This window comes from Nothobranchius furzeri, chromosome 7, assembly GCF_043380555.1.
Source record: "Nothobranchius furzeri strain GRZ-AD chromosome 7, NfurGRZ-RIMD1, whole genome shotgun sequence".
NCBI classification, from domain to species: Eukaryota; Metazoa; Chordata; class Actinopteri; order Cyprinodontiformes; family Nothobranchiidae; genus Nothobranchius; species Nothobranchius furzeri.
Genome location: NC_091747.1, coordinates 60133177 through 60156821, shown reverse-complemented (window position 1 = coordinate 60156821; position 23645 = coordinate 60133177). Strand labels below are relative to the sequence as shown.

Here is a 23645-nt window from a genome sequence, read left to right as displayed (position 1 = left end):
GCGATCGATGACGTAATGCTCCCCGTCTCAATTCCGCAATTATTTGCACACTTGTGCACTACGCACTCGAACACTACTTCGCAGTTTCTCCAAGTGCACTTTGCTGAAGTCCGCAGGGCGCAGTGCGAGTATTGAGATTGGGCCTTAAACTACCATTAGTCGTCACTAGGGCTGTCGCGGTAACCGCAAAAATGAAATATCGCGATATGAAGAAGCCCACCGCGCTGCATCATGCGCCACCGCGATTACTGAACTTGGTTCAACTCAATGATGCATGTTGAGAAGGATGGCTGCACTGGTATCAAAACGAAACGTTACTTCGCTCCTTTGGGAGCACTTTGGTTTTCAGTACGTCAGCTGCTGCGCAGCCAGAGTCCTTGGCCGAGACAGAGCTGCCACCAGCGGCAAAAATAAATAAATAAATAAACGCTCGGAGACCTGCTGAAGTCCCGGACAAGCACTGCTTCTGCAACCGTCCCGAAGAGAGTTTGAGCCGAGCTGGAGCTCACTCGCTACCTGCAGGAGGAATGCATCCACCCTAAGCCGGGCGTACACTGTGCGACTTTTTCACTTTTTTGAGCCGATTTTCCAGTCGTGCGAGAAGCCACGACATCGGGGCGAGTTTTGCGCCGAGCGGTCGTGTAGTGTACAGGGGGTTACGAGAGGCGATTAACAGCACGTGACCAGCCGCCGATCAGCAGTCGTGAGGTCGCAGGGACTTCTGGTGTGTTTAATATTTTGCTCGTCCCTCGTGAGGGTATCGCACTGTTGAAGCGGCGCTGCGAGCAGCTACGATCCAAAAAGTATCAGAACCGCTCACGGCGCATGCGCAATCCTGCATCAACGCCGGCCGGTCGCTCGCTATTTCCCTAATAACACACGCTGTTCGTTTTTGTTTCTACACGTTTTTTTACTCACAAAGATTGTCAAGAAAGCGTGTTTGTCGTGTTCGTGTCAAATTAAACTGGTCACAAAACACAGATTTACTTTATTTCGTTTTCCTCATCCAACCCCCATAAATCCCCGTGTGTCCTCCTGCAGCACTCCCGAAGGACAACAGGCAAGACAAAAAAGTCTGACGTGTTGAGTAAAAACTGCTATTTTTAGCACATTTTTAGGGCCGACGTGTTGCTACCAGACGTACAGTGTGAGCAGTCAGGTCGCATTCGAGAACTGGGTCGTGCAGTGTGAGCGCATGACTCGTGAGATCTGCTCTGCGAGGAAGTCGTACAGTTTGAGCTGAAGCTGAACGCTGCGAGTGAAAAAGTCGCACAGTGTCCGCCCGGCTTAAAGAAAACCCCCGTGACATGGTGGAGCAACAACCGGGAGAGATTCCCTTTGCTTGTCAGAGTCGCACGCAGGTACGTGTGCGTTAGTGCAACAAGCGCACCATCTGAGAGGGTTTTCAGTGTTGCTGCAAATGTTGCCACCCCTCTCAGATCCTCTCTCAAACCGTAGTTAACATGCTGGTTTTCCTTGTAGGTAACAAGGACGTGACCGAGCTATAAATCACCGTCATTCGTGTGTGTGAAAGTGAAATGATAGTGCGCCCGCCCGGTACATGTAATTTTTTATGCTTGATTTTAAACAACTAAACAAAATGGGGACTTGTTTCTTATTTGTTAGATGCTGCAGCCAAATTTGCATTTAAAAGTTTAACCTTCTCCTGAATTTTGTTGTTTTTAAGTTCAGTCGGACTCTGACTGTCGGAGAAACAAACGTTACTGCGATTTGTGTTGTTACTGCCCTTTGATCTGCATTCAGTAAAGTGTTATTTAAGAAGGCACGTCAATTTTTAACCTTTTTTAAATGTGTAAACATTATGTTTAGATAGTACTGCAATAAAAAAGGGCTGCAATAATATCGCACACCGCAATATTAAGCCACCCTGAATCACCGCAGGGGGAATTCCTCAACCGCGACAGCCCTAGTCGTCACGCACTCTGGTGATATTCATCTCCGCATGTGACCCATCCCCGTGGAGAGCAGTGAGCTGCAGCTGTGGCCGCGCTCTGGGACCATATGTTGGTAACCCCCCCCCCCCCATCCATCCAACCCCTTAAAGCCGAGTGTCAAGCAGGGAGGCATTGGGTCCCATTGTTAGTCTTTGGTATGACTCGACCAGGATTTTAACCCCGATCTCTCCATCCCAGGGCCGACATGAATAACATTAAGTTTTATTCTGTCATTGTAATTCAATCTGTTCAGAGATCAGGAGTGCGTCTAAAGCAGCGTCCCGATTATAACTAAACTATTTAAGTTACAATGAGATTTGAACGGCCCAGCAGACACAGGCAGACCATCAGGCGTCCAAGTTTGTGTTTGAAAATCCTAAAATATGTTTTAAGCTCGTCTCCCTCTTTGAAAAACATTATCAAAGAAAGTGGTTGTTTTACTACAACTACTGTAGTTTTTAGCGCTCTCGTGTTTTGATTGACAGTTAAGCGGACCAATGGTTCAGATGATCCAGAAGAAAAAGATCCTTTGCTATACCTTTACCTTTTGTGTCCTAAGTTTGAGTCTTAGCTTCATTTTATGTTTTTAGTAGCATCCTATATATTTAATTTATCCTATTTTTATCTTTTTGCTGTTCGGCCCTGTGTGTAAAAGCGCTTTATAAATAAATTTAGTAGCCCTAGCACATGTTTACTTCATCTTTTTATTCACAATGTCAGAGATTTAACTTCCTTTTTTTTAAAAACTTTCACAGTAAAAGCCCCTAGGAAAAGAACATTCAATTCAATTCAAAAAATACTTTATTAATCCCAGAGGGAAATTGATTAAATGAAGTTAAAAGAAAAATATGAACATTTATTTATTTTTCCCTGCAGAAGCTGGTTAAATGTTTGTTTTTAGCACCAAGTGCACATTGTTGTAGAGATTTAATGCTTCCTGTCGTTAAGTTCAAACTAAGGGATTTTTGCCTCATCAGCAAAGAGGTGATCAGCTGTTCTGGTGTTTTTGCTTGCCTGTGGTACGAGGTCGTTGTGTGACAGTAAAATCCAGTGTTCTGGTTTAAGACCATTTTAGCACATTTTTACCTAAACCACGCGCCAGGAATAACCAGATGTTGTAATTCTCTCTGAAGCACATTTTCATGATGTGACATCACGTTCTTCAGCTGCTCTCTTGTTGTTTCTGCTTGGTTCCAGAATCTTGTTGGACCGCGCATACGCAGGTGAAGACGGCACCCAGAGCCTGGACTCGGACCAAGAGCCAGAACCACTCGCCTCACCACTTCTAAGCTCTTCACTCTGCAACTCCAGTACCTCAGAAAACATTACCTCAGACTCTACCAGCTCCTCCAACCTTTTCACATCGCCATCGCCCCGGTCTTCGACAACGCCCGTGGACCTCAGTCGAATTCTTTTGAACATTAAGTCTTGCCGCTGGAGGCATTTCAGACCCCGGACGCTATCCCATCACCCTTTGGGTGGAGGAGCATTATCTGGAGGAGGATTTAGGGACAGTAGGCGGACTACATCGGGACTAACTCAGATCGTGTCTGCTGGACAGAACCGAAGGGGTCCGGCCACCGCTCCTATCAATGGTGAGTTGGTTATTTCTTATATCTCGCTGGCATCACAGCAAGCTGATTTAATATCATTCAGGAACTATTTATTGTGTCTGATTGTCTTCTGGTGTGATTAAAAGGATGATTTGAGCTCATTTCATTTGGAAATTGGTTTATTTCAAATTCATATAAAAAATACTTTATTAATCCCAGAGGGAAATTGATTAGAACCGTTTTTCTTGAGAAACTAGAAGAAAAAATGTCAACTTGCATATAGTCAACAGAGCTACTCCAACATGCAGCCACCCAGAGCAGCGCGGTTCCGGAATTTGAATCTTCAGTAGCATTGGGGCTTGTTGTGGGATGGATTAGCTTATATCTCCTGGTTTGCAGATGTTTCTCTGCCTTTACACACTCTCTCTCTCTCTCTGTCCTGTTTACATTTGTATCTAAATTTGAGTAACTGCTATGATTAGGGATGTACGTAGTTAACCGGTTAATTGCTGTTAATGTTGTAACCGGGTAAAATAGTTTAGTCCAGTTGACTGCTTCAAGTCCTTCTGCTGTGCTGGGTGCAATGTATATTTGTGCACTAGAGGGTGCAAGAGTGCCGTTATCAAATATGTTTACTGGGCGACCGCAGAAGAAGAAACGAGCTGTTACATTACTAAACGAATGTGATCAAACACTAAGCGGTTAGCAAAGAGCCAGCGTTGGAGCGGTTTGTTCTTAGTTATTTCATTTTTGGAACACAATAAGTGTCACATCATAGCGCTGAGCCTGGCAGAATAACCAAACTGATCTGAGACCAGCAACAGGTCTGTGTGCCGTGACGTTTGTCTGACTCCTGATTTGTCTAGTAAAATATAGAAATTAGGGCTGCAACAAATGATTATTTGGATAATCGATTAATCGGATGGGGTCTCGACACGATTAATCGATTAATCGGATTACATGGGGAAATTTTTAAAAACTGCTAGGGAAACGTTATTTCTCTCCTTCCTTCACTTTATTCAACACAACATTATTAGAAAACAGTTCAATAGCAGAAAAACAACATGCCATCACCTAAATTGTCTTATAAGGTGTATAGACAGATACCCTAAGCTACATCTATCTGTGACCTAAAATGCTTGGTCCAAGTTAAACAGCTTAAGGGCAATTCTCATCTGTTTTGTTTGATCTCATCAGTTGACATTTATTTTAAATGTAATTAAACATAGGCTGTGAATTAATCAAAATTGATCACTATTTCCAAAAATGACTGAAAAAATACCAAATAAAACAAAAGTAAATGAATGCCATCCTCCTTGCGATGATGCCCTGGGCAACTGCCATAAAGTCACATCAAGAAATGCTGCTGATCATTCCAATGATCCCAAATAGACTCACATTAGGCCACATGAAAGCAACTGAACCCAAAAATATATTAACCAGTATATAACTGCACTCTCACACAACTCGCCTGCAGCAACAGTTAGGACTCCTCCCTCCCTTTTAAAAGCGTTTTTGCTTCCGAGGACATTGTGGTTGTAAAACCACACGCTAGTAGTCTGGCCCCGGTGTGATCAACCAGTTTCTGCGGGAATGTGACGGCGGAACCAGGGCCAGATTAACACTTTGTTGTACCCTGGGCAACAATATTCAAGGGCTCCATCATCACGACCCGAGGATCACCATAATGTGGTCACATACAGAATATTTTACTGTAATATGCAGTAAATATACTCAATACTTGAATGCCTGACAACACGTAACCCGCCCAGAGTAACCTTTGACCCACCTCGTGTGGACTGACCAATGAGGAGAGGGTCTTAACTTGAGGCCCTCTCTTCATTGGTCAGTCTGCATGAGACTGACTCTCAACTGACATTCGAAGTCATAGGCAGCGAAGCGTCTCTGCAGCGCAAAAGCCCGGGTGGACAGTTTGTTTAATGTAGGGTGATCATATTTCCATTTCCAAACAAGAGGACAGGGGATCTGTGCCTATGACATCACACTATGGCAACGCCACACAAACCATGTTGGGACCCATTTTTTGTAAGAACTAAATTAATATCAGATTCTGCCAATAAAAGGGCTCTAAAACAATTCATATGTAAATATTTTGCATATTTAATGCAAAATCTCATTTTTATGCTTTAGTGCTGCAACAAGGTTTTATTAATAATAAATTATTATACCTTTTGTTTTACTACAGCATCGGTAAGCTTCCTGTGCACAGATTATTAAGGATGCTTGTTTCAGCTGTGAGATTAGACGATAGGATCAATGAAAAAATAAGTTGTCACACACTCCATGGAAACTTTCAGATAATCCACAAATAGTGGCTTTCAAATGGTTTTGTTACTTTTTGCAAGTTTATAAAAGAAGCTGATGAGACAGCATGTCTGATAATTTAGTTTTTCATCTGATAATATTAGAACATGTCAGTAATGTCTGAGGGGCTTTTACAAACACTGTATAACTAATACTCCTGGAGAGGGCATGAATTACACTGAGGCTTCTGGGGAGCCCAGTTATGGGGTGGGGGGGGGGGGGACATTTTGCCTTGGCCCCCAAAATGTCTTGAAACGGCCCTGGGTGTGTGACTGAGTTTTGAAGGTGATCTGAATTGTATCAGATGTATAAATATGACATGTGTATAACTTATTGTTTTTTACTGGTAAAAACGTGTAGTGGAGATAAATCTACCTACATTTTACTTTTCAACACTTTGTTTTGTTTTCTTGTTTTTATTGAACTATTTTCCTGTCCTGTCTGTCTCTCATCTTCCTGCATCTCCTCATAATTCTCCAGAAAATCTGTTGCCTGGATTCTTACTTTTTCACCTCATCAGTTACTTTTGAGCAGATCAAAGGGATCTCCTGACCGCAAAGCGGAGAGCGCGTTTTCGATGCTGCGTGAGGTGACATCACCACAGCACAGGTGATGAGCTCCGCAGCAGAGCGCTTCAGGCACAAATAAGACAGAAAATAGAGAACATGTGCAGACAAGAACGATCGTGTGCTAATTATAGTTTTTTGGTTGCGCCACTTTGAGAATGGACCGTGCGCTGGAAGCAGCTGCCTGGATCGCTGTGCAACAATGCGGAACCGGTTCGCAGCAGCGCAAGTCTGCAGGCTCTCCCTCGCGCTGATCTGACTTGCTCTGGTCTGCGCGCAACGGTGGGCGGGAAGGGGTGGGGGGGCGCTTTTGGAAGAGTTGTGCGACACAACGAATCGATGACGCAATTCGTTGCCAACGCTTTTAGTAATCGATTTTCATCGAATTTATCGATTCGTTGTTGCAGCCCTAATAGAAATGTCAGTGTAGTTATTTAGTTCAGTGTAACAAAGCTTTTATAGGATCATTTAAACCTGGGTTTGTTCAGTTTAAGTAAAGAACTTCAGATTCATTTATTTGAAACAAACCAGCAGTTGTTTGATCCAGAGGGTAATTGCTTTATTGTGCTGATGAGGATTTTGCTTGAAGACTAAGGGAACTAACTATAGAGGGACCTTTTAATAATTAAATAAAGATTTTCTACAAAATGAGATTAAAGTTTAATTTATTCAGTTATGAAGTTTCTCACCTCACCCTCCTCTGTTATGAAGTTTCTGGACAAACAAATTAAAAGTACGAAATAAAAAACTTGGCTTAAAAGTGCTGCAGAACCAATAAATAAGATTGCTTTATTTTATTTTGTAAATTGCTGTAAAGAATTTTTGTTTGTTTTGCATTTTAGTGTGAGACTGGTATATGTTTGTGTGTGTGGGAGGGGCTAGTGCCAGCTAGGTGCGTTAGCCACTTTAGTTAGTGTATCCATGGGTAGAGCTGAGTACCTCTTAGGTACAGACTGAAAACATTGGGTAGGTTCTGGTACCGGTAGGAATGTCCCGATATTACTTTTTCACTTCCGATACAATACGCATCCTTCAGTATTGACCGATACAGATACCAGCACAAATCCTACATACTTTAACCTATTTCGTAGTGTGGAATGTATGAAAGGCTTGATCAATTGGAATTATTTATCAGAGAACAAGAGCCAATAACAGGAAGTATGAAAAAAATGGTATTTTTTTACCATTGGTTGCAGCAATGTGCAACTGAACGGATTTGCTTATATCAGAGATTTTTGATGCCGTCCGATATAATCTGATGCACTGTTTTTGGGCCGATATCGAATTACTTCCGATATTGATATCGCATTGGAACATCCCTGGGTATCGATGCTACTATCAGTGTTCCTTTCCCAATAAAATGTCCCTGTTGTGCCTCAAAGATCCATTCTTGCACCTCAGCGTGTCAGATGATTTGCATCTCAGTCACATGACTGAGTAGGGTGTTAAATTTGATCAAAGTGGCCTTTATAAGGTCTAGGAATGACTTTTATTGCAGCACAGACCGGAACTGCAACAGTTAGAACAAATTGGCCCTCGGAGGATTCAGATTATTAAAGAAATAACATTTAGCAGTATTTGTTGTCTGTTTTTACCAAATTAAGTTAATGAATTCAAGCCTCGTTGGCCTGCTTGTTCTGACTGGAACCATCGGCTATGATTTATACTTTTAAAAGGTTTTTACTCTGGTCCGGCCAATATGCTTTTTATTGGGGGGTGGGGGGTCCGATACCGATATAAAACTCTTAACAAAGGCCGATAGCCGATATAATGGCCGATAAATCTCCCTCACAAAAAAGAAATAAAATTTTCTTAAGCTTAAACCCTTCATTCTCTGCCTTTTTGATGCAAACTTATTTCTCTATTACACACCAAAGAACTGTCTCCATAACTCACTCGGGTTTCCAAATAAGATTTATTTAGCAGATCTCAAAAACAACAGAGCACAAAGTCAGTCACAGCATAAATCTAACATTCACGTTTTTTCTTGTAAACTGTGGTTTCCACAAATGCATTTTAACTTAAAGGAATATTCCACCACTCAGTAAAACTGTCTTGTTAAGATTCCCCAGAGTTAGACAAGCATTTTATAACCAGCCCGACATGATCTGGCAGCAGTTGGTTTTCTTAGTTTAGCACAAAACAATGTAAGTGAATTCACAAACACTGTAGTGTTTTTATGTAGGCGAATGCTAGCCTTCCCTTCCATTGCTTTATGCTAAACAACTGGTTACAACATGTTTTTTCTGACTTGGCTAACTCTGGTGAATCTAATGGGCCATTCCCATCTGTACCGGGTCGGGCCGGGTAGCGTAGGTTGTTTAAGCCCCATTCCCACCTGTACCGGGTCGGCCCGGGCCGGGTAGCGTAGGTTGTTTACATATCTGGGTGGCCTGGAATTTTCCCGGGCCAACCAAGGCTCATTCTCGGCCCTCTTCCCGAGGGGTACTGCTTCAGGCCGACCAGGGCCAACACGCCCACTGCTGACAGCAAATTCACACCTTCCATTAGAGCAAGCCTCTGATTGGTGGGTAGAATCAGCCCACATGGGCTTAAGGCAAGGATGTGTGGAATCAACCGGGCCAGGCTGGGGCCGACTGGGGCTACCCGGCCCGGGCCGACCCGGTACAGATGGGAATGGCCCATTACATATCTGGGTGGCCTGGTATTTTTCTGGGCCAACCAAGGCTCATTCTCAGCCCTCTTTTCGAGGGGGTCTGCTTCAGGCCGACCAGGGCCAACACGCCCACTGCTGACAGCAAATTCACACCTTCCATTAGAGCAAGCCTCTGATTGGTGGGTAGAATCAGCCCACATGGGCTTAAGACAAGGATGTGTGGAATCAACCGGGCCACGCTGGGGCCGACTGGGGCTACCCGGCCTGGGCCGACCCGGTACAGGTGGGAATGGCCCAAAACAACACACACAAGTTTAGGGACAGAAGATCCCTGTAAGAATAATGAAATAATAAAAATGCAGCAATAAATAAACCGTAATACTTGTGCTTTGTAACAAAGTAACACTCTGTGGAAGTTAACTTGGTGAACGTATTCACCCTAGACAGGAAATAATTGCACATAAGAAATATAAATACGAATAAATTAAAAAAAAGTTCCAAAACAATAATTTGTTAATTACAGCTGTTATGCGTGTTTTTAACTATGAAGTCCTTCATGTAGAACGTTATTTCACAATAACTTGGGCAAAAACAAAATCAAACCAAACAAAGTCCTAGTCTTGACTCTTGGCAGCAGTTCCATTCTCTAATAATATGCTGCGGCAGTTATTTTTTAATTTAATTTAATTTTAATTTTTTCCTTCTTTCAGGATAACTTTTCAATACGAGGCACACAATAAACTTAGGAAGCATGTTGCGGGGAAATTTACTTTAGTCATTGCTTATTTTACTGTTCAACTTATCACTGACTCAACAAATATGCTTAAAACTGAAGACTCATCTCCTACTTCCTCATCACCGTCGTCTCTGCTTGACTGCGTTGCTCCTGCTGCTCCGCTGCATGTGTGCTGTGACGGCTGCTGCGGAGTGGAGCCACACAACAGGAGTTCATAAAACACAATATCGGCCGTCTTTTTGTTCGATGTTGTTAGGGATGAGTACCGAATGCGGTACTTTTTAAGGTACCGACCGAATTCCATAGTACCGACCGAACACCGATTCACGTCATTTCAAACGGTGCCTCGTTTCGGTACTGCCAAGACAGTTGCGCATGCGCAAGAGCGTTATGTCGCCGGTCCCTGCGAGCCCGTTGTAAACAGAGCAAGCATGGTAGAAAGAACGCACGCTAAAGCTTGGGTCCACTTCACTAAATGTGATGGGTAACTGGGTGATGAAACTAGAGACAGACAACGATCTAAGTGAGACATCCTCATCTTAATCTGCTCCAGTAGGTAAATAAAATGTTTAAGATGACGTTACCTTGATTTGTTAGCTTCTGTTTCGCTAATGGTGCGTTCGCTTTCTCCTCGGAACTCCGAATTTCTGACTAGAAGAACATGAACGCGCTCTAAAGTTTGGCTTTACTTTACTAAATGCGACGGGTGATTGGGTGAAGGTAAAACCAGTGACAACGATCTAAGTTTGAGGCATCATCGTTTTAATCTGCTCCAGCAGCTAAATAAACCGTTAAAGATAACGTTAGCTTGATATGTTAGCTTCCATTGCCACCGTTGTTATCAGCTAATGGTGCGTTCGCTTTCTCCTCGGAAATTCTATCTTCCCAGTAGGAAAAATCAAATGAAAAAGGACGGCAAAAGGAATGAAGATACACAGTAAATTTAGTTCACAGTAAAGATGTTTGCTTCAGTTTAATTATCAGCTTATAAAACTACAAGGACGATGTTAAAATACAAACTTGTATGTTATTTATTGTGATATTTACCAAATATGGTTATATATTGAGAAAAAATATATATTTAATTATAAAAGAGAATTAAAATAATAAACACTCAAAAGTATCGAAAATTGGTACCGTTAAGTACCGGTATCGACTCGTAGGTACCGGGAATTAGTACCGGATCGATTCAAATGTCAAAGGTACCCATCCCTAGATGTTGTTAATCACCCCAGTATCGGGCCCTAGTTTTTACCAACCATTTCCTCCAGCAGCACCACATCAGAAGCCTGTGTTCATTCATTTTTTGTTCCACCTCTTGCAGCTTGCTGCTAATTCTGCTAGTAAATCTTTGGTGTTGTGATTGAAACATTTGCTCTTGAACTTCTAACGTAAACAGAGTTGATTTTTCTGCCGCTTTGGTGCAGCTGAACTCCAGAGAGTGACTGTTGGTTTTGAGCATGTCAGGATGTGGTTTATTTAGCGAAGTCACTACGAGTCGGTTGTTGGACACGACCACCGTGGACGCTGCAGAAAAGCTTTTAGGTCAGTTCTGATTCAGCAGCGATCGCTCCTGCTCTCACTGTAACAGACGTGTTTGAATAAAGACAACCCGATGCTCCACTTGTATATTAAATCTTTAGTCTAAATCTAAGTTCATCTTTTGTCTCTAAAGTCTTTGATAAGAGTTTTGTTTTTGTGTCAAATGTTTTAGAACTTGTTCTGTTTTATTAGTTTAACTTGCATCAGTCGTAGATACTGGAACCTAAAGGCCTAGAACGTCCTAAATGGAGTAAATATTTGACAGAGCTGGACATTCAACACTAGGAATGTAAGAAAATATTGATATGGCAATATATCGTGATATATTGCATCGTCTCCCCTGTATTGATACGTATCGTATCACCAGAATTTCACCAGTACACTTCCCTAGTCAGCACTTCAGCCACATCTCAGTAGTAGAACCAGCTGTTGTAATGCTAGCCCGTCATCGGCAGGTTAGTGGACACATAAATGAGGATTGATCTGGTTTTGATTTAGTTTTCAAGTCTTCAGTTTTAAGCTGCTAAAGCGAGTGAAGTCCTCTAAAAGTGGTTCTGGGTTACTCAGCCCAACGTGTCGTGCGGCTCTGACCCGTGTGACTCGTCTGTTTCTGCAGTGTTCACAGCTGAGCAGTACCAGCAGCATCGGGAGCAGCTGGCTCTCATGCAGAAACAGCAGCTGGAGCAAAGTCAGCAACAACAGACCAACAGCTCCACGACGGCTCCAAACACGCAGGTCAGTCTGAGAAACTTTTACGACCTCACTTGGTTCTTTTGACTCTTTCTGACCGAGGTAAAGAAAACGTGTCACCCATCATCAGGAATCGGAACTCATCCTCCTCACATCTAGTGTTCATCTCTGGATCTGTTCCTGTTTGGCAGCAGATGTGCTGAGCTCAGATCTTTAAGGAGCTTACTGATTTTTAACCAGAATAGAAAAGTTCTGACTTAGACCCGCTTGTTTCCTCCATTAAGGCCCTCGTGTCCAAGACGCTGGACCAGGCCAGTGCCCAGTTTGCTGCTTCAGCCCTCATCACCACGGATCAGCTGCTTGGTTTCAAATCCAAAGAGGAGTTGGTGCTGGCGAGCGGAGTCAACGGGGTTCTGACGAGTGCCGGTGAGTTTGGTAGATGACGGCTTTTACTTGTTGGAGGGAAAAAAAAAATCAAATTTAAATTACTGGTTAAAATCATGAATGAGAGGTTTTGATGCTTTTATTTTTATTCCTGCGAGGAGTTGAGTCATTAGATCACTTTCTTGTATTCATTGTTTATTTTTGCTGTTTTAGTTTTTAACATTCATGTCTCTTGTTTGAAAATAGATTTCATGCTACGTCCTTTTATCAACACCTGAAGTTCAGCAGTTTGCTGCTGTTGATGATGTTTATGCTTGTGCACAAACAGGAAACACTAAAAGGGCCTACGGGCCGTCTTAGCCTAAAGCCATTTCTCCAAGCTGAGGCCGTTCAGGAAGCCGTAGAAAGGTGCCTGAAAAATCACGGGGACACCCGTGAGGGTTTGAGAAGATGAAAACATGAAAGTTTGCTGATTTTTCATTTAAATGCGTGCGTCCCCTCGGCCCTCGCTCACTTGGTGTGTGAGCGGAACACGAAACAAACCCGAGTGAATTCGTCGACGTCTCCCAGCAGCGCTGCAGTTACAGTAGTGATGCTTCATCGCTTACGGAGTCGGCAAGAGCCAGATCGGCCTCCAGGCGCGATGCTTTGCAGTCTTGGTGGTCCGGATTGCGTAGACATGCCTCATCTGCAGTTAGTCTGACACGAGTCTTGAGTTTGGAAAACAAATATAGGAAATAAAGCCTTCCTGTTTCCGTTTGCATTTCCAACAGCTGCTCTTTGTTCACCAGGTGTTTTCAAAAACCTGCACCTCACCAGCACCATGGCGACGCTCCACCAGACCAACCAGTCCACACACACTTCCGCTGTCACCGCCCAGACGTTCCTGCAGCCCTCCAACTCCAACATCCTGGCACCTGCCGCCGTCATTCCCACCGCCCCCGGCGCTAACACCGCTGCTGCTCTGGGCCTCCTGGGATGCAGCGCCACCGCCCCTGCCACCACTCAGGTCCTCATCGGGAACAACATCTGTCTGAGCATGCAGTCGGCCGCCAGCCTCGCCGGGCGCCACATCCCCCGGACCCTCGGCAATATGCCAGCCTCTGCCTTAAAGCTGTCCACCTCCACCAACCTGCAGATGCCCAAAGTCTCCGGAGCGTCGTCCATGGACATGGGCTCCAGGTGAGGTTCAACATCCGGATCCTTTCGGTCAGTTTAGATGATATTGTGTTTGTTTGTTTGGTTTGATGTTCCAGGACAAAGGGAAATCTGGAATATTCACCTCAGTCTGGACCCGTTTAAGGACATAGTTGAAATAAAACATCTGTGAAGTCGGGTTTTCTGTTTGTAGCGTTTAAGATATCATGAAAACCAACTTATCTGCAAGAAATACCAGAAGGAACAGACGAATCTGGTTTATTTCAGAGTCCTGGACTAGTTTTTGCAGAAATCCTTTTTAAAAAAATCTCCTGCGTCAGCACAAACTTCAGCAGAGACGCCACATTGACAGATTTAGTGTGAAGCAGCACAAGTTCACTTTGTCCTCTCCTCCTTTGAGGCTGTAGGATTTACAGTCGTGATGCGTGTGTGTGTGTGTGTGTTTGTGTGTGTGTGTGTGTTCCATTCATCCGAACATCACAGAACTGCACCAAAACCACAGACCAGGCAAATTGAGCTTTATTATAGCAGCGAGTATGAATGAGACATTTCACAACTAAATATTCATAAATGTGGCGCTCTTGTCCCACAGAGATAATCATGACGAAGACAAGCCAGCACTGAACAGTTTAGCAGACAACACAGTGGCCATGGAGGTGACGTAGCATCAGGAATGCGACCGGAACGGCAGGACTCGGATGCAGACTGGCAGCCTCTCGCTCGCAATTCTCATCTCTCATACTTTTTTACATCTTTTTCTTTGTTTTGTTACTGTTGAAAGTGAAATATTGACTCATGTAAACTATAAATATCACAAAATGACTTATGTGTACAGTAACTACATATTTGTAATATTCCCCATGTGTATATATTACTTGAATACAGAATTGTCCATTGTGATGTTTTGCACTTGGGAGTCAAACCTAAAGGATAAAAAACGGAGTAAGCCAAGTAGAGTCGTGAGTGTGAGATGTGAGAGTTGTATAGAGACGAGTTTTATCATGTGCATGGTGCGGAGCCTGCTGTTTTTATCTATTTATTGTGCCGTGTTTACATTTTTATTTTTTGTAATTTTTTTGGTTGGGTTTATTTTGATTTGTACACTGTACCTTTGTTGGTTCCTGTGCTGTAGTCAATGTTCGGTAGCTACGGACTCCTAGGTATTTTTGTGAACACAAGGCAGGTTCCACCCCCCACCCGTTTATTTCAGGTCCCCGTGCTTTTTTCTCTCTGTGGATGGCGTGAAGGTCGGTGACATCCCGGAGGAGGAGGAGGAGGAGGAGGAGTCCCAACACGATCCCAAACACAAGTAACAAAACAGGGATGAAGTCTCTTCCCAGAAGCCCACTGCTTCTGATTCAAGCACTAAATTTTGTGATTTTTTCTTTCTTTTTCAATGCGGCTTTTGTATTTTTTTAAAGGGGTCGTCCTTCATTTTCATGCAAGCAGAGTCTATTTGTTTTCTCAGATGTTTTTGTAAAACAGAAAAATATATATATATTTTTGTATTTTTGTTTTTCCTCGTGGTTACCTTGATTGTAAACGTTTTGATTTACTGAAAGACTTCATTCTTTTGCTCATGTGTTACTTGTTGGTGCATAGGCGATAAGGGAGCTGAACGGGCAGTTATCACTGTGCATCTTTCATCATTCCAGTTTTTAAAAATACAAGAAAGAGAAAAAATATATTGAGGGGCTGAAGAAAATTTTATTTTCCTCACTCCCTTTCTTTTTTTTTTTTTTCTTTGTAAAAATAATCTCCAGATGGCTGCAGGGCCAAAAAAAAAACAAAAAAAAGAACGACAATACCACAAGCATTTGGGTGCCTTCCTTTGGGGAAATGTATATACTCTCTTCTGTGAAGAGTTAGGCACAAAGGCAGCATTACTTAGTAGTGCCACGCATCTTTGTCAGAATCTGAATGCCCAGTCCAATGGCAGAGTATATCCTTGAAGTTTACTTGTCCCACCTGGAGGCTGAAATAACTTTAAAAAAATGTGACCGAACTCACTAAAACAAGACAATAAAGCCCAGGGCATTAAATGTGAAACTGTTCAGTCTCCGTGTCTGCTTTGTTTGCATCTCTCAGGGTATCCGCAGGTCCTTAAAAAGGCTTAAATTAGCATTTCCATATTTAAGGCCTTTAAAATCCTTAAAAATGACAAATAATCTTTAAATACAGTTTCCAAAGGTCTTAAATTACCAAAGACCCAATAAATATGATTATTTTATTTCTATAACATTTTTGTAATTTTCTAGTTGGTATTAAGCATTTTTTGTGTATGATATTGATATTAGTGGAACCGTACACATTCAGTTGGTTGTGATAGGGGGCTATTTTTAGATGAGCTTAGTAAGCTAGTGGGAGCTTGCGCCATGGGTAAATGCAAGTTTAATAGTAACTGGATGGTTAATCCCACGTAGCTGGAAATTATATCAAATTTAATTTAAAAAAAGCTTAAATTTGGACCTGGAAAACAGGTCTCCCACAAGCCGATAGTGGGAACCCAGCTCCACCAACATGTTATATTTCAACCCATTTTCTAAAGTGCAGCATTGTTAAAACAGTACATGTTAAAATCTAAGCTCAGCTTGACAGTGACCTAAAATAAATAAATATAATTTTACCGAAAAAAATGAAGTGGAGACTCCTTGGATGCTCTATTAGTGCAATTAATACCACAGCAAGTCATTTTGTCCAACAATTGTACAAAAAATATCCAAAACAGAATACACAAACACAGAGACTTAAAGTCCCGGAGCAGTTTCCAAGCCAGACCGAGGCTCTACTGAGGCCTTTCCACGGAGCTAGCTCTGTGGTCACGTGGGTCTGATGCTCATTAATTTATACAGAATTTTAGATTTTTAATACACTTAAACAGAAGAGTGAGAAAAAAATTCACCCCCCTCAGAGTTGTCATGAGTGTAAACTAGATCATTTAAACCAAAAACATGTTTTGGAACCAGGCTGTAAACATGTTTATTTCTGCTGTGAAATTGGTATTTTTAACATGGGAGTCAATGAGGATTTGCTCGCTTCTGACACCAGCCCCTAGTGGATGAGGGTGGAACTACAATTTTTGTCACTTTCGCGTTGGCCTCAATTTTTCACCCGCATTGTGGGGGCTTGGTTGAACAGCAGCGCGAAAGGAAGGCTGCAAGTTTGTCCCAAATTTTCTTTTAAAAGTCACTCTCAGAATTTCAAAATGAGCCGAAATAATGTTCTGAAGCCGGATAAACTCCTTTTACCTGGTGGGAAGAAGGATGCGAGCAAATCTCCAGGTGATATCACTCAAGTTGTTATTGTTATTGTTGTTAGCCTCAAGGGCAACATGCCGATTATCACTTGTAAGTCGCTTTGGACAAAAGCGTCTGCTAAATACACAAACATAAATACATAAACATAATGTCGACTGAAGAGGAACCACCGCTGGCGAAGCAGGCCTATGACCACGACTATGCTATGGTGGATAGCATGGCTATGCTAACCAAGCGCAAGGAAACTGGATCTGCCCCGCTGACGCCAAAAAAGCCTCCCGCCGGCAACAAAAGCAAAGGAGAAATGGAGATCTCTAACCAGACCATCCTAGAAGCTATTCAAGGTATGGGTAAAAATTTTGACGAATTAAAGGAACATTCCAAACAAAAGACTAGCATGTTAGCATCTCTGTCAAATTTAACACTGACGAAGTGAAGAACTGTAAGAAGAAAATTCTGGAATTAGAGAAACAGAATCAAGTTATGAAAAAGGAAAACAAAGAACTCAAAGAGTCAGAACAAGAAAGATACAAGATGCGGTGGTGCCTGAAGCTGAAAGGCATGGAGGAGAAAGCTGATGAAAACTTTCGTGCCGACACCATTCAGCTCTTCAAACAGATTGCTCCAAACCTAGAGCTACACCAGCTGTAAGACACTGCGGACGTCGTTCATAGAGTCGGAAAAAAGAGCAACCGCAACAGACCACTGGTTGTGCTGTTTGTACGGAGAGGGATCAAGGAGAAGATTTTGTGAAAAAGCAAGGATTCTTCGGTACGCAAAGAAAGAAGGGTTCGCTTCGCAGAGATGATGCCACTGGAGGATAGAGAGGCAAGGAAGAAGCTATGAGCGCAGATTGAACAAGCTTGTCGCGAAGGAAAGCGTGCTTCCTACCGTGGACCACATGGATTCATAGAAGGCCGGAAAATTGGCTAACTCCAAAAGGCTCTATTTTAAAAATGGACTTTTTGAGTGAACTAAGGTACCAGGGCTTGCTGGGCAATTAAGAAGAAAAGTTTGTTTTATCTTCTAAGCACTCAAGTTGTATTGTTAGTTTTGTTTTATTGTTTATTGTTAAACTCTTTAAGATTTGAAAATCCTCACTGATCTACGTCACACACTTGAGTTAGTGTTCATGGCCTCACCCATCTTAACTCACAGCGAAAAAGGCTGTTGTTTTAACTTCTGGGAAACTGTAGAGAACATCAGGTTATTTAAGCTAACCATTAGCATTAGCAACTTCACCACAAGGCAGAACTCCTCTAGGCTTGTGGTATTTGTGGAAATAAAACATCGACATTGCAAGTCAGTGGTAGAGTCGCATTGCAAATGTCTAGATTTCTTACAGCTCGGCTGTGATGTGGGCATATTTTAGTTCAGAGAAGTGGTGCACTAGCATATCACCCCCACCCCCCCAAAAGTGACTTACAAGGATTCATTCCTACTAGAGACCACTCCAAATGCAATGATTAAACTCATCAACCACTCCTAAATCAGCACTACTAACGCGTTTCTTGTGCAGATAAATTAGAAAAGGTAAATATCGACCAATATATCGGTCTGTCCTCATCCAAACCTTTCAAGACAAGGGCCAAAATCACCAACTCAAGACTCCATGTAATGCAGATGTTTGATTTTTTTTCTTTGCCTAAAAATGGGCCTAATTTACAAAAATCTGAGCAAAAGTGTAAATAGGGAATAAACAACCTGCTGGAGACTCTAATCCTAGAAAGGCTGGAAAAGGGTGGAGTACAAAGCGGGTTGCAGGAGTAAGTACTCGGGTAAGTATTGGCCAGGGAACCCAGTACTTACTCAAGTAAGTACTTACCGTATGTATGTTGATGGTACTTACACAAGTGCTTACTTCTCCAACTACTTCAGCTAGAGGAGTAAGTCAGGATCTTGTTCTTGAGTAAAGTGGGAGATTCGGTCATGATCAAAAACATCTATTAGTGAGTGGGAACACTAAACATCAGAGCTAAAAGAACCGATGGTGGTCATTGGGGAAAGGTTCTGAGTAACATGGAAACACCTTTAGAGGTACGTCCTGGACTGGATCTGGATCCTGGACTGGATCATTCAAAGTTTAGGATGCCTCTTCTGAGGTTTCCTAGCACATTCAACTGGGACACACAAATCCCTTGGATGAGCTGGAGCGTGGTCACTGGGAGAAAAGGGGTGATGGATATCTCATTTCTGTATTTAAACTGTCGTTGTTTCATTCCTAAGATTTGACTTTGAGAGCTCGCTGAACAACTTTCCACTTCCTGACTTAGCTCTGCGTGTTTGAAGTTAAATAAAAATGCATAAATTCATGAAAAACTCAGCAGAATCACTTCACAGCAGTAATTACTCCACAGTTTTCTGTTCCACCCCTCTGGAACGCTTCCAGACAGATTATTTATGCTGCAGAAGAGAAATCGCCCATCAGTGAGACAACCGGCCCGTCTCATATCTGAAATCAGCCGGTTCCTTTCATGAACCCTCTTGGAACAGAATAACTAAAACACTGATGCCTTCTGGGACGGATAGCTGCAGATGTCCCTCATGTCTTGTTTTTACTCGCTAATTGTTTTCACGCTCTCACACTGACCTTTATGTGAAAACTTCTTCCTCGTCTATAATTCAGTCTTTAGGCACTAAAACCACGAGTCGACTAAGTTTTACTGCTTTTATTTTCTTTCACTGGTGCGTAATCCATCCTCCTGAGCCACGTTCTCTGATGAAAACTTGAACTTTTGAACATTAAGAATTTTCTTTTGCCATTTTTATCCTTATTTTAAAATAATTTCCTCTTTCCTCACAAATACAGAGAGAGGACCTAGCACTACCACATTAGCTCTGTGTGACCTGTGCACATGATATTTTATTTGTTTTGTGTTATAGTTTGTTTTTGTTGCTATAAACATTTTTTTAGACTCTAAAATATTTTTGAAAGTTCCCGGGCTTGAGTATCATTTACTCCGAGGATTACAGGTATGCTCAGCCAGCTTCATCTTTCTCTTCAGGCGTCGACACAGTTAATCATGTGTCTCCATGTCTTGTGTCCTCTACCCTCCCTAGGGATGGGTACCGAATTCGGTACTTTTTAAGGTACCGACCGAATTCCATAGTACCGACTGAGCACTGATTCACGTCGTTTCAAACGGTGCCTCGTTTCGGTACCCGTCCTTCATAACGAGAACTTGCCTGCGCAAGAGCGTTATGTCGTCGGTCCCTGCGAGCCAGTTGTAAACAGAGCAGCATGGTAGAAAGAGCGCACGCTAAAGCTTGGGTCCACTTCACTAAATGTGATGGGTAACTGGGTGATGATGAAACCAGCGACAACGATCTAAGTGAGACATCCTCATCTTAATCTGCTCCGGTAGGTAAATAAAATGTTTAAGATAACATTAGCTTGATATGTTAGCTTCCGTTTCGCTAATGGTGCGTTCGCTTTCTCCTCGGAACTCAGAATTTCCGACTAGAACATGAACGCGCTCTAAAGTTTGGCTTCACTTTACTAAATGCGACGGGTGATTGGGTGAAGATGAAACCAGCGACAACGATCTAAGTGTGAGGCATCATTGTTTAAATCTGCTCCAGCAGCTAAATAAACTGTTTAAGATAACGTTAGCTTGGTATGTTAGCTTCCATTGCCACCGTTGTTATCAGCTAATGGTGCGTTTGCTTTCTCCTCGGAAATTCTAACTTCCCAGTAGGAAAAATCAAATGAAAAAAGACGGCAAAAGGAATGAAGATACACAGTAAATTTAGTTCACAGTAAAGATGTTTGCTTCAGTTTAATTATCAGCTTATAAAACTACAAGGACGATGTTAATACAAACAGCTGTTTGTTATTTATCGTGATATTTATCAAATATTGTTATATATTGAGAAAAATATATATTTAATTATGCTCAAAAGTATCGAAAATTGGTACCGTTAAGTACCGGCATCGATTCGTAGTTACCGGGAATTAGTACCGAATCGATTCAAATGTCAAAGGTACCCATCCCTAAGTCCTCCCACTAATCTACTTTTTGATCCTCCCTCAGCCTCCTACCTGGTGGCTCCAACCTCATTATCCTTCTACCTATGTAATCATTAGCTGCTTTTTACAGGACCATAGCGTTTGCAAAACGGGATTTGCCGCGGGGAGGATAAAGGTCCTTTATAAGATCAAACTGTGGCGGTAATGTGGCGCAATCGTGGCAATTTTATAAAAGATTAGGTGATGGCGGCATAAAGAGGGTATGGGGACGGCCTCAGACATCCGTTTATCTTGGACATAACTTGCTTTTTATTACGATTGAAGCCATGATTGTTAAGTTTTTTTAACAAGCAGCTCCTAAAGGTGTCTGTCCCCATCAGTCCCTGTGCAGTCTCTGGTGATCTGAGCTCCAGCTCTAACAGAGAGGCTCATGGAGCACTGCGGCGCTCCAGTTTGCCATGTCAGCTGATTTTGTTCAAAAAGCAAACCTTATTGCCTGTGTTTACTTTCCTTTTCAATAAATTTGCCAGCCGGAGCTCAGCAATAACTCCCCACGTCATCATAACATCTGCCTCTGTTGCGCCAGGGCGCATACGACAGACCATTACCACAATATTACTACCAAGCGAGGCGGAACGAATGCCGCAAAATTTGCGCAATGCCATGCCGGCATGGCGCATTTATAGACATACCATTGCGGTAATATTCACCGATTTTCCGGCATGGTGTGTCTTGTAAAAAGCGCTATTGTATCCTCTGGACATGTCCAAACCATCTCAGTCTGTCCTCATTGACTTTATCTCCAAAACATCTCACATGAACTGTTCCTCAGATGTCCTCATTCCTGATCCTATCCATCCTCGTCACTCCCAAAGAAAACATCACCTTGAACTCTGCAGCCTCCAGTTCTGTCTCCTGTCTTATCCTAATGGACACTGTCTCTAAACCAGACAGCGTGACTGGTCTCACTACTGTCTTCTACACCTTTCTTTTCATTCTTGCCGAAACCGTCTTATTACACACAGCACCCGACACTTTTCTCCCTCCATTCCAACTTGCTTTGCCTCTTTTACACCCTCTCTGTTACTTTGGACCGTAGACCCTAAGTACTAACCGTCCCATTGGTGTCCCTCTCATTCACACACATTGATTCTGTCCTGCTGCAACTAATCTTAATTTCTCTCTTCAAGTACACATCTTCACTTCTCTGGATTTTCCTCCTCTCTGTAGATCACTATGTCATCTGCAAACATCATAATCCATGCAGACTCCCATCTAACATCATCTGTCAGTGTCCATCACCAAAGCCAACTACAATGGGCTTAAAGCCGATCCATGATGCAACCTCCATCGTGAAATCATCTGTCACTCCTACAGCTGTAGTGTCTCACACCTCACTGCTGTCTTATGGGCTCGATACACAGGAGGCGACATCGCCTCTCCGCCATTCATTTGCAATTAGACCTGTCTGACAAAGCCTTAATCGCGGGTCTCCCTCCTACTAAGCGAAACGCGAAAAATGTGCGTGTGAAATTTTGCGCTCGTGCACGTGTCGTGCACAGGTGACCCAGCGATGCAATCCCAGAAAGTTGAAATATTTTCGCTCGGACGAGGACCAATCAACGGAGGTTTCATTCACTGACCAATGAGCGGGCAGGATGCCCCGTACATCTCCGAGCAAACATGGAGGAGAAGTTGATACTTGCTGTGACAGATTTCCCAGAACTGTACAATATTTCTACCAAAGAATATAGAGATATTCACAAAAAGGCCACGGCATGGGAAATTGTTTGTGCCAGAATTAACACATCAGGTATATATAGTAAAATCAGAAGTAAGATTTCACATAACTCTAGCAGCACCTTGTGAAACATCATATCTACTGCTTTTTAACTCTGAACCGCTCAAATAACCTTAATTCCCTCCAACCTGACACAGCCAATCAAAACAACGGAAGATTCGATTTCGCCATGGAACAGAACTCGTCGACGGTTTTGTCGCTGGCCGCTGCCGCGGGTCACCTCCCGTGTGTCAGGTAATAAAAGCGACAGCGACGAATTTCGCTGATCGCGGTCGTTTGTCGCCTCCCGTGTGTCGAGCCCATTACACCTCACTGCTGTCTCCAGGCACACAGCTCCTCTTTTGACTCCCTGTTATACTCTTTCTTTCGTTTGTTGACGTTTCCTGATATAAGACAAAATAAAAATACTTTAATATTTTCAGGTAAGTTGTTTGTTCTGAGGATTACAGGCCTGTTAAGATATTGTGGACACAACTAGCTTAGCATTTTAGCACCTGTTTGAATACAAGAAAGGAAGCCACCCTGTGTGATATTCATTTAAACACACACTGTGTGTCTCCACAGCCGGTGCTGTAATGTTTATTTGATTTCACTGGCACAAAGGTCCACTATAGAGCTCCGGGAGTTGACATCACTTCTCCCGGCATGCAACAGTTCAAATCGAAACGGAGCCATCTTGGCAGGCACAAGCCCGCAGCTGGGCTATTTGTTATTGTCAGAAAACTCAATCAAACGGGAAATACGGTAGATTCCTGTTGTGCCCCAGGATGCAGAACAGACGCAGACAAGATAAGGGAAGAGCCATCTACAGGATTCCCCAAGATCCGGAACGCCGCAAACGTTGGATCATTGTAATAAAACGCGCTAGTGACCGGGCTAAAATGAAGCTGTGGGATCCCGAGAGTAAAGGTTTTCACTTATGCAGCGACCGCTTCATATCAGGTACTTAAACCAATGTTTCCTCAACTGTGTATGGTATTTATTTTAAATGCTTTTATTACGATTCTTAGTGGGCGTCCTAAACTTATTTTGGCGTGGCTTTTTCTGTCTTATTACTCATAGCAGCAAGTAAACATCACGTCAAACGTTGC

At 42.8% G+C, this 23645-nt stretch overlaps 1 protein-coding gene across 5 annotated transcripts in view; it reads left to right on the top strand.

Moving 5' to 3' along the window:
- Positions 1-14406, top strand: part of LOC107383080 (enhancer of polycomb homolog 1) — a 35577-nt gene extending 21171 nt beyond the window's left edge. For all 5 annotated transcript variants that reach the window (XM_015955505.3, XM_054751017.2, XM_070553392.1 and 2 more), the window contains 5 exons: positions 3153-3550; positions 11911-12029; positions 12269-12410; positions 13160-13550; positions 14119-14406. In XM_015955505.3, coding sequence (XP_015810991.3) covers positions 3153-3550; positions 11911-12029; positions 12269-12410; positions 13160-13550; positions 14119-14191 — 1123 coding nt within the window. In that variant the 3' untranslated portion in view covers positions 14192-14406. The remainder of the gene's footprint in view (positions 1-3152; positions 3551-11910; positions 12030-12268; positions 12411-13159; positions 13551-14118) is intronic.
- The last annotated feature ends 9239 nt before the right edge of the window (positions 14407-23645 follow it).